The sequence below is a fragment of the Myotis davidii genome, unplaced genomic scaffold, assembly GCF_000327345.1.
Source record: "Myotis davidii unplaced genomic scaffold, ASM32734v1 scaffold539, whole genome shotgun sequence".
Taxonomy (NCBI): domain Eukaryota; kingdom Metazoa; phylum Chordata; class Mammalia; order Chiroptera; family Vespertilionidae; genus Myotis; species Myotis davidii.
The window spans coordinates 484,612-498,018 of record NW_006290028.1 but is presented as its reverse complement, the minus strand read 5'-3'; the positions used below and the strand labels follow the sequence as shown (position 1 = coordinate 498,018).

The following is a 13,407-nucleotide window of genomic DNA, read 5'->3' as shown; positions in this document are numbered from 1 at the left end:
CCGAGGTAATGTGTTGTGCTGTGTCCCCTTGTTGGATTTCACTCTGATCACTTAAAGTGACATCCACCAGCTGTTTCTTCATGCAGCACTGACTTTCCCTTTGATTTAATAATTTGGGGAGAGATACTTTGGAATTAAGTGTCTTTTTTAAAAAAATATTTTCTATTTTTTTACAGAGAGGAAGGGAGAGGGATAGAGAGTCAGAAACATCGATGAGAGAAAAACATCGATCAGCTGCCTCCTGCACACCCCCCACTGGGGATGTGCCCGCAACCAAGGCACATGCCCTTGACCGGAATCGAACCTGGGACCCCTCAGTCCGCCGCGCTATCCACTGAGCCAAACCAGTCATGGCAGGAATTAAATGTCTTGTTCCTCATTGAACTTTCCACCCTCTTTGATTTTCTGCCTCTCATTGTTTGTTTTAGTTGGCATCCCAGTGTATGGAAGGCTTTCCCTTCATCCCTGGTTTTAGTCTTTTATTACCTCAAGTAATGGACTCCTGGGTTATTTTGTTCAATCTGTTAGAACCTGTAACTCTTGTTTATTTTATTTTTAAAATATATTTTATTGATTTTTTACAGAGAGGAAGGGAGAGTTAGAAACATCGATGAGAGAGAAACATCGATCAGCTGCCTCCTGCACATCTCCTGCTGGGGATGAGCCTGCAACCCCGGTACATGCCCGACCGGAATCGGACCTGGGACCTCAGTCCGCAGAGGCCAACACTCCTCCTGCTGGGGATGAGCCTGCAACCCCGGTACATGCCCTTGACCGGAATCGGACCTGGGACCTTTCAGTCCGCAGGGCGACGCTCTATCCACTGAGCCAAACCGGTTTCGGCAACTCTTGTTTATTTTAATGCTTACATTCTCTGAAGTTTGGCTGGTTTGAGTCTCTTCAAAGTATGTGGTCTCGTTAGTGCCTGAACTTGGATACAGCTTTGAAGAATGTCCCTGCTCTATGGAATGGCTGGTCTGGTGCCTGCCTTCTCTCGTTTAGGCCAGAGGTGACCTAGTGCTCTTTTTTCAATAGGAAAGTATCGTGAATTCCACCGATTATATGGGGACAAGCGTTTTGTTGATGCAGCTTCTCTTCTCCTGTCACTGATGACTTCTCAGATCGCCCCTCGGTCTTTCTGGATGACACTCCTAACAGATGCCCTACCCCTTTTGGAACAGAAACAGGTACAGGTTGAGCCCCCAATGCTTTTCTGCTCCGTTTTGTAGTCCTTGACAGTCCTTCCTCTGTCACTGGTGCAGATGCGCAAACATACGTCATCTCCCTGACAGGTCTCCCCAATAGCACCCACTCTGAAGTCTAATGTCCACCCAAGAAAAACGACTTGATTTAAAATGAGGCCGTTGCCTGCTGACCATGCCCATCCTAGGGCTGTAAGTGAGAATAGAGGTGCTTTTCCCTCCCAGGGCTGCATCTCCAAAGAACCCCTCTCCTGGGGCATGCAAAGAAGACCATCTCTGAACTTGGGCTAAGGCCCAAATCAGGAGGCCTCAGCTAGAAGCAGCTTCTCTCCTAGGTGATTTTCTCAGCAGAGCAAACATACGAGCTGCTGAGATGTCTGGAGGACTTGGCCTCAGGACGACCGGTGCATGGAGAACCTGACGCCCAGCAACTCCAGGTCATTTTAGCTTCCTGGGTTGGTTTCACAGTAGAGATGAAAAAAGGCTCCCTGTATCTCTGTCTCCCCCCACCTCCTTCCACAAACACTGGCCCCTTACAAACTCCCCTGCCTCTTAAACTGTAACCATGATACACTAACTTCTTTTAGGGAAAAATGGGGTGATTCTAGTTCTGATCTGTTCTTTGCTGTCAATCAGTTGTGGTGGTCCTGTGCCTTCAGCTCTTGCATGGAGCCTTGCTGGAAGCTCTTGCTGAATGCCAAGTGACCTCTGTCTGCTTTTGGGTAGAGCCCATGGGAGCTTTCAAGGATCACTTCCTGCTGTGCCTCATGCTGGCTCTCTTTGCCCTTAGGATGATGAGATAGAGACCACCAAGGTGGAAATGCTGAGGCTTTCTCTCGCACGAAATCTGGCTCGGGCAATTATAAAAGAAGGCTCACTGGAAGGTTCCTGAGGCCGGCTGAGAGCTGTTCCCGCACGGAATCTGTGTGTGGCAATGTATATACATTTTTTAAAGAATAAATGTTTTCTTTTGCAAAAATAAGGCAAGTTCTTATAGCATTCAGCCAGGGAGTTTTTATCTACGTCCCCTGTGAACCTGATGCATAAGAGTTAAGAAAACGCTTATTGTGTTCTTTTTGACATGGAAGTGACTTCCCTGTCTCCTAGAGAAAAAGGCACCCCCACAAGTTATGGTGAGTGCAGTGCCCTCCTGCCTATAATTAGAAACATGGATAGGACCTTTAGTGGTTTATTTGTGCTTTTGAAATATGGCCTCACCTGAGAATCATCCGAAACACTGATATGTTAACTTTCTGGTTATCTCTTTTAAAGAAGAAAAAGGTCCAGGACCCTGTACTTTTTAACAAAAATGTAGGTGGAGTAAGAGAAAAAAACCAAAAACCTAGGTTATGTCTACCTTTGGAATTCATCAGTGGAGCCCCCTCCCAGTGGGGTGAATGGTGTCTGTATTAGAAGAATTCCAAGTAGGATGAAAATGGTTTTATTTAACATGCAGTAAAATAAGGGCAGCAGAGTTGATATATCCAGTATAGCTGTTTGTCATGAAACAGTCACACTCATAATTTTAATGTCTAAACCTCATTGTAAAGGTAGAGTTCCAGGTAGCAATCCCACAGATTTTTCCAGGGCTGCGGCAGTCAGCCTCTGGAAAACTCTTGGATTTATTCTGTAAGGAGTGAAATCAGTTTACATTTGACCTATCTTAACGAAACAGTGAAACCTGCTTGCCAGAGATGGGAGGGAAGGGGAAGGTGAGGAAGCCTGGCAAGGAACAGGGAGGAATCCAGGAACGTGGCTTGTGCCGCCTTCCCCTGGAGATGGCTCTGAGCCCGTCCAGCTGAGTTCAGGTGAGCTGTGTCCTCTTTCCCCAGCTGGTGGTTCTCACTTTCCTGTTGCCCTGGGAGGCCTACAGGCCGGCACAGCTAGCTGGGCTGAGCACTGTTCAAGCAATAAGGTCTGGTGACTCGATTCAAGCCTGGCCCCAATCTCACCATCTCCAGACCCAGCATCTCGCTGACAGTACCCCCTGCAGCTGAGGACAGTCAGTTCCTGGGCAGCAGGTAAGTCTAGTGCAACTGCCTGACCCTGAGGCCTCCTGTCTGTGACTTTTGTCCTGACAGGCCATCTAGGGGTAGAGGGAAGCCAAGGCAGGAGGACACAGAGGGGGGCAGAAATTGTCCTCCCTTCAGGGGCTCGAAGGGCAAGACAGCAGTTTATTTCATGCCAAGCAAGAGGTAGTGAATAGGCCGGCCTGGTCCCGCGTTGGGAGGCACACTTTTCGCAGAAAGCTCCGAGTACCTGCTTCGGAGAAGGGGAAACGGTTCTCGTCTGTCTTCTCTCAGCCTTAGTTTAGGCTGCTTTGGGGCCAAGTTCTGTTTCTAATAGGCTGAGTTCCACGTCCTGCTGAGATGTCCAAAGGACACAGCTTGCCATCGCCAGGGACAAGCACACTCTTATCCAGTGGCCATTCCAGGCTGGCACTGCCCGTGGAAGGCAGCACACCCACTCCTTTCTCGTGCCCAGGCCCGTTTGGGACCACTGGACCTTGCCCACCTTCCTGGAGGTAGGAGCCTGCCAGCAAGGGGAGCACAGAGCAGCATGGTGGAGGTGGGGAGTGAGGACCTGGTCCTTGAGGAAGGGCCCCAAGTCTTTTTAGAGACCTCCTCTCTTGTGGCAGCAGGGTGCCAGCACGGGGGGGGGGGGGGGTGGGGGGGGGGGGGGCTACTCCAGCTTTAAGTCTGTGTTCCCAGGGCGACAGTGCAGAGTCCGGGGCCACATCCCGCCCAACAGTACATGGCCACTTCAAGTCACACAGGTAGATAAAAACAGGTCCTTTAAGGGGCCAAAGGAGAGACCATCACAGTTGAGCTCCTGGCAGCAATGCCCAGGGCCCCTGTTCCATACCAAAGCTCCAGCACTGTGGTCAGGACACGGAGAATGATGACCCGGAGAGCCCTCCTGTCTGTCTCGGGCAGCCTATTTGGGCTTCCAAGTGGAGATGACCGCATCCTTCAGGGTCATAGGTTCCCCCACTGCTCCACCGGAGGGAATTGGTCCACCTCACCCACCTCTGTGCTCAGCTGCTCCCCAAGGGCGAAGGTCAGCCTATACCGAAGCCTTGCCTTCTCCTGCGACAGAGGGGCAGTGTATGAGACAATAACCTCGAGGTTTTTTGTGCTGGGGGACAGGCCCTGATCCCACCACCCCACCTCACTCTGCCACTGAACCAGGGGAGGAGAGGGACAGGGTTAACGCTGCGGTACCACGACACTCTGGTTGGGAGGTGGGCAGGGCTGAAGGTGGTGATGACAAGATCCTAACCTGGGGCTTCCAGCTCACCTTCAGTGGATTCGCCAGCAGCATGACCTGGGTGATGGCTGCAGGTGGCTGGATGGGGCTAAATGGAGAGAGTTCCGTCCCAGAGGGTGGCTGCAACTTCACCTTCATTGACTAAAGAGGAAGAGAAAGCTCCTTTTGAGGCGGCGGCAGGTGGAACCCAGTATGGTCACATCCAGGACACACTGCCGCCTGCTGGCCACTCAATGCAGTGGGGTCAAGATAAAGGTAATTTCTGCCTCTTGAGGCCCTGGGAAGTACCTTGGGCACTGCGGCCTGCAGCACGATGCTTCTTATAGGCAAAGGAGCTGTATTCAGCATGGACACAACCACCACCAGCACATCGGGCCGTCCTGGTGGACATTCCTTGGCGAAGTGGAAGAGGATGCGGAAGCCGTTTTTATCATAGGCTGTCACAGGAAGGGCACTGCCTGTAAGAAGGTGGCACGTGGGTGTGGAAGGAGCGAGCAGGTCAACAATCCCCAGCAGAACCCGGGGGTGTCTGCTACAGCCAAGTGGGGAGAGCAGTGCTCCGTGAAGGAGTCTGGGAGAGGACTGCTGTCAGAACTTCACAAGACTGTGCATTAGCCAGGACAGTAAGGGAATAGGTCACGTTTGACTCTGAGGGGCCCGAGCAAGGACAGCCTGTACCAACCCACCCCTCCCCACAACGCTGTAAGTTAGGGGCCCCACTTCTCCCACTCCAAGCCTCCAACACCTACTAGGCTTGATAGATTCCAGGGGGACATGGACACTGGCCAGGGAAAGCTCAGGCCCCTTCATGGGGCTCCCCTGGGACGGGAAGACAGGTGGCTGGAAGAGAGGGCTGCCAGGCCCCGTGGAGAACGGCAGGAGAGGCCTAGCTGAGGTGCTGCTGGGGATCAGAGGGGAGGCGGTGGCCCCAGGGAAGAAGCTGGAGGAGATGGGTTTCACCAGGCCTGAGGTCCTGGGAGGCAGGAAGGAGAAGGCCAATCAGAGACCAAGCAGAGCTGTTGGGCCAACTCACAAAGCGCCTCCCACACCCCCAGGTCAGAGCTGGCTCCTATGTACCCCCTAGCTTTCAGATTCCAGTCTCAGATCAGAAAGAACATCCCCATCCCCATTGGTTCTAAGCCCAACCCCCATCTCCCAGTCATTACGCTTTGGCTTCTTCTAAAAGCTGATCGAGGGCATCCAACTGGTGCAGGGAGCTGTCGCTCAAAGCTGAGCCATGGTACCCGGGGGCTGTGGGCTCAGCCTTTGGGGCCAGTCCAGTGGGGAACAAAAAGCCTGTTTTTGGAGCAGAAACGCTGGCTGGGACCACAGGAGCTGGGAAGGGGGGTGGCAGTGGAGGCTGGGAGGTGCCTGCAGGGGTTGCTGAGGGCTGGAGGACAGGCCCATCTGAGGGGCTACAAGCAGCAGTCCCAGGTTTGGGGCTGAAGAAGTCCAGGTCCGACTGTTCGTTCTATGGGGAACGGAAAGTATAAGTGAGCAGGAGCGTGGAGGGTTTTGGCTCTCCACTCCTGGCTCCTTTGCAATCCCACTGGACCAGCAGCCCTCCAAGGACAGGGCCCCAGGGGCTAAGGACTAGTTGGCAAAGAAGATACTGACAAGTCAAGGCTGTCCAGTGTCTCAGTGATGTCACCTGTACACCTACCTGGAACAGGGGCCACTGGCCGTTTCCAGCTAACTCTTTGGGAGGAGCCGTAGGGGCTGGGTCAGCAAGGCCTGAGAACAAAGATGGCTGTGATGAGCAGAGGGGCAGGGCTGGGCAGCTCCAGCTCCACCATCTGAGGAGGGGGTCCCACAGTAAAAAGGATGTATTCCCCTGGCAACCTCCAGAGTGGAGGCCATTTGGGGGGTGTTCCAAGGAAGATGGAAGCAGAGTAAGACGGTCTACCGTTTCCTCCCAGAGTCGACTACAGACAGCCTGAGGGACACTGAACTTGACTTTCTCTCCCTACAACTGAGCCTCCCTGTCCATGCTAAGTACCCGGGGCACCATATAGGCCACCTTCTAATTCCATGCCCTTTCTCTCCTGGTTCTGCTAGAAGCCTTTACAGCCTTCCTCCAGGACACACCCAAGCAGAGCAGCTCTTCATCCAGCAAGGAGAGGGCATTGCTTGTGTTGTTGGGCCCTGGGGGGGCCTCCGCCTGGCTGGACGAGCGGCTGCGCCCAGGAGCTGAGGCCTGGGGGGGTGGAGGGAGGATGGGGATGCCAGAGGAGGGTGGGGCGGGGGCCAAAACGGGGGTTGAGCTGCCCGGTGCATCCAACTCTGCAAGGTCAATGAGAGTGCCTTGGTTCCTGGAGTGGTGTCCTAGAGGAGTGAATGGAAGGGGACAGGAATCATTAGGGGCACTGGAGTGGCTATGCAGCCTCTGGCCTAACCCAAGGGCACTCATGCCAAGTAGAAAAGTGAAAGCAGGTGGAGAAAGCCCTATCCGACCCCCTGCCCTCTGGGAAGCTGGAGAACCATTTAGAATCCCCTTGAGCCAGGTGGCCACCTCACCATTGATGACCTGCCCTTCAATGATTGTTTTGTATGAGTTGATGACTCGGGAGAGGTTGTCACTTGCCTGCAGGATGTCCCCTAGAGTAGAAAAGAGACTTCTCATCCCTGGCCCTGACAACTCCCCCTCCACACACAAATCCAATTCCTGGGTCGTACTTGTCAACTAGTCTTTCCACTCACCCAAACTATTGTCATTGTCCTCTGTCTCACTGGCTAGTTTGAATAATGTCCGCCTCTTATTCTCACACCGATCAAACAGCTCCTGAAAGAGACCCAGACATAACCTTGGAGATCATCTACTTTAGCATTCACGCCCACAAAATCACAGGCTCTCCTGGCATCATGGTCAGTTACTGGTAGAGCTGGCTCAGAGCACAAGTCCTCTACTGCCAGCCTGCACCGCACTGGCACCCAAATACCTGCTTAGGCAGAGAAGTCACCGGGACAGACAAGGGCAAATACATCCCTGCCAGCATGTACTGACTTCAAAGTATCTGTGGCCAAGAACTGAGGTGCCACATTAGGGCACAGGGACCTCTGCAGGAGGCAAGGCTGAGAACAGGGCTCAGTCAGAGTCGTGCACACGCAGCTCCTCTGCCCGGGGCAAGTTAGGGACCTGCAGATGTGCAGCAGCATCTTCAACAGAGCAGGCACCTGGCGAAGGCTGGCTCCCTGCCCAGAGCCCAGCTGTCCTCAGGGGGGGGGGAGCTACCTTCATGAGCTCTTTATCTGCCTCTGACGAGTCCTCCTTGCTGTAATGAAGCAGCATCTCACTGAGCAGCTTCACGTTGTTATTAACCTCCTCCAAAGTGTGCAGGCGCTTGGTCACCTTCTGGATCCGTGCCTCGTCCTGTAAAGGATCAAGGAGAAAGCTCAACTAGACTTGTCCCACTGCCCCACAGAATCCCTCAAGGCATGGGTCACACCAGAGAACATGGTGCTTGGAAACCACAGGCCTCAGACTGTTAACAGGTTTTTGTTTTAAAAGTCCTGTCCCGCTGTAACCGGTTTGGCTCAGTGGACAGAGTGTCGGCCTGCGGGCACATCTCCAGTGGGAAGTGTGCAGGAGGCAGCTGATCAATGTTTCTCTCTCATCGATGTTTCTAACAATCTCTCTCCCTTCCTCTCTGTGAAAAATGAATAAAATATATTTTAAAAAACAAATAAAAAGTCCTGTCCCCATCCACCATTGCTCCTGTAGTCCATCCACGGCCTCTCCATGTGCAGGCTGGTGGCAGGGGCGAAGAGCAGGCCTGATGCCAAGGGAAAGGGCTTCTCTGCGTCATGGGCTCCACCATCCCACGCCCAGGGCCCAGGGCCCACTCACTTCCTTCACCATGGACTTGATCAGCTTGTTGGCCTCTTGCAGGTCATCTGGGTTTTTGCTTTTCAACAACTTGGCTAAAAGCTGGACGAGAAGGGTATCAAAGGTGAAGGCAAAGGCAGCGCTCCACCCGGGGAACTGGAGCTCCCCGCAGCGTGAGCGAGGCCACACCTCGCCTGAGGACTCTGCAGGCTGGATGCACTTTACCTGGGATTTCTCCTCATCATCAAACACAGGGTTTTTGGGACGAGGTGGTGGAGAGGGGATCAGTGTCCTGTCCACAGGGATCAGTGGGTCAGACTGCACTATGCCTGAAAGGTGACACAGGGCAGTGTTTGCTCACACAGCAAGGACACACCCCCCTGTGATCAGGACCCGTAAGGGCAGGGACAAGCAGGCTACACACACCTCCCATTAACCGCCAGCCAAGCTTGCCCCACTGTCCTCAGGAGGGAGGAAGGGACATAGCATGGGGACAGCAGACACCCCCTCATTCTTCCTGGCCTTGGCCAGCCTTTGGGCTGCATGGAGGCTGAGGCGGGAGTAGGCACATACCCTGTCTCTTCAACATGTGGTAGGCATCTTTGATCTTTGATTCTTCTGGCAGGGCCAACGTCCAGCTATAAAGTAGCTCAATAACCTTGGTCTTCACTTTCTCAGACACCCTGTCCCCCAGGTACTAAGAGGCAAAAGGAAATCGGAAAACTGGTAATTGTAGTCTGGAGGCAGAAACAGTGGGAAGGCTCTCTTCACAGCAATGGGTGGTTGCTAAAAGTTAGAGCCCTCAGACCTATGGGAAACCAGCAGGGATCAGGTGTGAGGCAGCAGGGGTGGGGGGGAGAGGACACTGCTTGGGGCGGAGCTGTATCCATCTGTGGTTAGGCAGGGGGCCAGGAGCTGGGCCCTGAATTTCCATGCACAATCTGCCAGAAACAACTACGCTTTATCTCAAAGGAGCCCATGTCTTTAGCACAAGAACTGTTCCCTCTGCTGTGGGTGCCCAGAGTGTAAGCAACACGAGTGAGCAACAGAACCTGAGCAGCTGAGTAAGGGAGGCCAGCTCCTTGTATCCACGTGAGATCGGCCACACACAACTGGCTTCTGTGCTAGGAACCAAAGGCCTGTGCTATCCAGGCCCTCCCAATACACGTCACTTGTCGTATTTAGGCTGGGAGCCCGCCAGAGGTCTGCCTGTCTCTGTGGTGTCAACCGCTACCCACAGGGCCCAGCTCTCCAAAGACACGAGGCGAAGAAATCAAATCCATGGAGATGCTGGTTGTGCAGTAACAGCTAGTAGGTGGGAGAGGGGGAGAAACACAAAGGAAGTTCCTAGAAATGAGGAAACTGCACTGACTGACCTTTGGAGAGACGACTTTGATCAACTCATTCAAAAACCGGAACTTTCCCACTTCGTTGTGAAATCTCCGCCCACAGTTCTTCATACACGCCTCCAGCACCTGTGGCCACACACAGGAGAGGCTCGGTGGGGGTGCCGCAAGATGCTGCCATTTTTACAGATGAGGAAAATGAGGCCCCAAGAAGGATTCTGACTCAAGGTCCAGGTTCTTTCCACAAGCTGATGGACATTTTGGGGAGGTGGGAGATGAAGTTTTAATCGTTTCTACATTTTAGATGACATAGGTTCCTTCCCCCGCTTCCATGTATTTCCTCTGGGGCCATACAACTACCACAAGCTCCCTCTGCCTGCAGGTTATGCCGAGGGGCACGCCAGCCCAGAGGTCCCCTTCTTGCTTCCGTCTTCGTGAGCAGGGTTTCCAGCCGTGCAATTACTGACATATGCACTGGCCGTTCCTCTGTGGAAGCCTCCCTGGGCTGCAGGGTGTGGGCAGCATCCCTGGCCTCTACCCACCTGATGCCAGTGGCATCTGTGACGTGAAACCAAAAGCGCCTCCACCTATCACCGAATGTCCAAAACCACCCTGAGCACCACCGTCTGAGGCCGCCGCTCGACTTCGGTGGCGACAGAGGCGTGCGTGTGGGCCGCCTAAGCACCCTCTTCACGGCCACTTCTCTTCCCCTTTCCTAGCACCTCAGTGAGGTCAGGCAGGACCCTGGGATGGCTCCTCTGTTCGGGTGAGAGGGTCCATGTCTTGAATCCTCTTAGTCTGAATAAACTCTAAGACTGCCCCTGCTGTGATGCCTTCACTAGTAACGCAGTTTTTTGCTCCGGAGTGACTTATACTCACCTCCACTTTGCCTCAGTCGGCCAGCTCTGAACTGGCAGGACAGCTCTGTCAACATGTCTTCCAGAAGCCTTCTCTGAGCCCCACCCTCGGCTCAGGGCCCTGCCTCTGGCTCCCTCCCTCAGCCTCTGCTTCTCCCACTAGACCTCATGGCCGGGCAGCCATCTTTGAAGCCTCAGTGCCTGGCACAAGGGCGCACACATCTGTAAAACATCTAACATGCTCCCGAACAGGCCTGGGCTCACGGAGATCCCCCTCAGGATGAAAAACCTACCGTCAGGGCCTGGACCGCCTCCCATTCCTGTGGGGACTGGACCTTATGGGCCAGCAGTCGGACAGCGATCTGTGGCCTAGGAGATAAGCAACCACATTTTCAAGACACTGACCCTGAGGCCCTCTGGCTAGACCACCTCGGCCTCAGTTTGGTACCTTCCCAGGCAACTGTGGCACCTGTCCCCTCACAGCTCGGAGACTCACCCTTCCAGCTCCTTGTTGATCTGATCACAGAAGCCGATTATGTATTCCCAGTCCTCCTGGCGGTTGGAAGGATTGGTGGCCTTATCTTGGGACAGAACCAAGAAGAGGACAATGTTACAAAGAGCAAGGAGGACAGAGCAGAAGATGGTCCCCATAATTTTCAGGCCTGGATGTGAAGATAAGTTTTTTCCAAACTTCTTCTCTAACAAAAGCCTCAACAGTTGGGTCAGGCAGCGAGTCACATACAGCACCACTTGCTGCCCATGTTGTGAAAGTCACAGAGGAGACAATTCAGGCCTGGCCCGGGTTGCTAAGGGTTAAGTGCCGACCTATGCACCAAGCAATCATGAGTTTGATCCCCAGGTGGAGCACATACTGGAGGCAACTAACTGATCAATGTTTCTCTCTCCCTTCCTCTCTAGAACCAATGAAGGAAGCATATCCTCGGGGGAGGATTTAAAAACACAAATAATTACAAACACACTCTCCCCCTTCCTCGCTTTCTAAAGTCAATAAAAACAAATTTTAAAAATAAATAAAATATTCAAATAAATGCCTAAATGAAATATTTAATATAATAAAAAATATGGCTAACTCCAGCTATGTAAAAATAAGCTAAGTGTAAGCAAGTAGGGGTGATCAAGAAGTATTTCCTGGTATAGCATAGGAAATATAGTCAATAATAGACTAATACACCTGAAATCTGCATAATTTTGTTAACTAATGTCACCACAATAAATTCAATAAAAAGGAAAAAAGTTGGAAACACATACCTTTAATTTATCAATTAACTTAAAAATAACAGTGTAATAACTAGGTATGGTGCCAGGTGAGTACTGGAAATATTAGGGGAGAAACCCTTTGTAAAGTATATGATTGTCTAACCACTGTGTTGTACACTTGAAACTAACACAAAATAATACTGAATGTAAACTATAATCGAAAAAAATTTTTAATAAAAATTTTGATAATTACAAAAGAAAAGAAGTGTTTCCTGGAGAAAGTAAAGAAGAGGATACGTGATAAAAAATGTACATCCCACATACCTTCAAAAACTTTTCAAGACCTAACCTATTTAATGCTTTAAATGTGTTTTAAATTTCACACAATGCTCATCATTTTAAGTTAAGCTAACAACATCTATTGAACCCCTACTGAGCACCCTACCTTGTGCTGTCTGTCCCTAGGGTCACAGAAACAGAATCTAAGCTTGAGTAGTGAGGACCCTCAGGTTTAATGGTCTTCCGTGATCAAGGACAAAGACAAGTGTCGGAGCGTCCTCCGAGGGTCACTGGGAGTTTAGAGTCAGTGCTCGATGCCAAGTCTAACACGTGGTGTGGACCCTCTTTTCCCTGCAATCCCCGGCCCTGTGCCCGCAGAGAATGGCCCAGCTGAGGTGGTTAAATGTGTTCCCAGCTCTTGCTAATTATCAGGGCTTTCAGAAGGCACGTTCTCATCGCTGTGGAGAGAGCGTTCCCGCTAGGTTTTCCTTCTGCTACATTGCTAGCATTCAGGCTACTGGGGACATTTATTTTTAAAAAAACGTGTTCCCATCTCGGAGTCAAATCTTGGAATTTGCTCTTCCAGAAAGAAGCTTTAAGCTGTTTGCTGAATTTAGGGCTTCAGGTTCAGAAGACAAATGGAAGGCTGATCCTGTAAACACGCCCACCAGGGTCGCACAGAGCGACAGAGGCCAGGGGTGTTGTTAGAAGTGCCTGAGTTCTGATTTCTTGGGTCTGTTTTCTTAACGTTAAAAGCCACTAGCTCCACAGGCAAATCCAACAGGGACGCCATGCCCCCCAACGCCCTCCCTGGGCTGAGCCACAAGAGGTCAGCAGACGCTCATGAGCGGAGGCCGCAGTGCCGGACGCTGCACCTGCCGGGCAGTGTCTGCTTTGGCTGCGGGAGGATTCGGACGGTTTAGGGTCATATTTGGAGGGAAGGAGAGATGTGTGTTCTCAATCTTGAAAAGAGAATCAGCAGGCCCTTCAACATGTCAAGCTGGAAGGAAAGAGGAACTGATTCTATCAAGAAAGGCTATTAACTGCCATAGTGACCCACTGTCACCTTCCAGAGCAGCCCCGTCTCTCCCACCGGCTATCTGAAACCGTCGCAGGTGTTAGCGTGGCTGTGTTACTAAACCCTAACATCTGAGATGCTTACAGTTCTCACATGACATCAAGCGGCTGTAGAAACACAAAATTAAGATGGTCTGAGGAGCCATCCCACCCATCGGTATTATGTTGGGGACAATCACATGCTTGTAGAAGAAAAAGCAGCCTACTCACTTCCACTGTTCACAACTGGAAAATTGTCTTCCAATACAGTCTGCTGTGGTCCCCCCTCCTCTTCACCACACACACACACACACACACACACGCACACGCACACGCACATGCGCACGCACGCA

At 52.0% G+C, this 13,407-nt stretch overlaps 2 protein-coding genes across 4 annotated transcripts in view; one reads left to right on the top strand and one right to left on the bottom strand.

Annotated features, from left to right (window-relative positions):
* The window catches only part of NUP85 (nucleoporin 85kDa), a 21,507-nt gene extending 19,323 nt beyond the window's left edge, over positions 1–2,184 (top strand). The window contains exons 17-19 of the mRNA XM_006762775.2: positions 1,036–1,187; positions 1,538–1,639; positions 1,993–2,184. Of these exons, the coding sequence (XP_006762838.1) occupies positions 1,036–1,187; positions 1,538–1,639; positions 1,993–2,094 (356 nt within the window). The 3' untranslated portion in view covers positions 2,095–2,184. The remainder of the gene's footprint in view (positions 1–1,035; positions 1,188–1,537; positions 1,640–1,992) is intronic.
* The window catches only part of GGA3 (golgi-associated, gamma adaptin ear containing, ARF binding protein 3), a 17,836-nt gene that overhangs the window by 1,785 nt on the left and 2,644 nt on the right, over positions 1–13,407 (bottom strand). Inside the window, exons 2-16 of one of the 3 annotated variants that reach the window (XM_015563293.1) lie at positions 10,998–11,082; positions 10,795–10,870; positions 9,675–9,773; positions 8,872–8,995; positions 8,524–8,627; positions 8,320–8,400; positions 7,705–7,842; positions 7,173–7,254; positions 6,561–7,070; positions 6,136–6,206; positions 5,639–5,943; positions 5,222–5,445; positions 4,761–4,930; positions 4,503–4,613; positions 3,980–4,291 (exon numbers count right to left, since the gene is read on the bottom strand). In XM_015563293.1, the coding sequence (XP_015418779.1) occupies positions 4,181–4,291; positions 4,503–4,613; positions 4,761–4,930; positions 5,222–5,445; positions 5,639–5,943; positions 6,136–6,206; positions 6,561–7,070; positions 7,173–7,254; positions 7,705–7,842; positions 8,320–8,400; positions 8,524–8,627; positions 8,872–8,995; positions 9,675–9,773; positions 10,795–10,870; positions 10,998–11,082 (2,291 nt within the window). In that variant the 3' untranslated portion in view covers positions 3,980–4,180. Of the gene's footprint in view, positions 1–3,979; positions 4,292–4,502; positions 4,614–4,760; positions 4,931–5,221; positions 5,446–5,638; positions 5,944–6,135; positions 6,207–6,560; positions 7,071–7,172; positions 7,255–7,704; positions 7,843–8,319; positions 8,401–8,523; positions 8,628–8,871; positions 8,996–9,674; positions 9,774–10,794; positions 10,871–10,997; positions 11,083–13,407 lie in introns of those variants that run through there. The other 2 variants (XM_015563295.1, XM_015563294.1) reach the window with 2 other exon arrangements.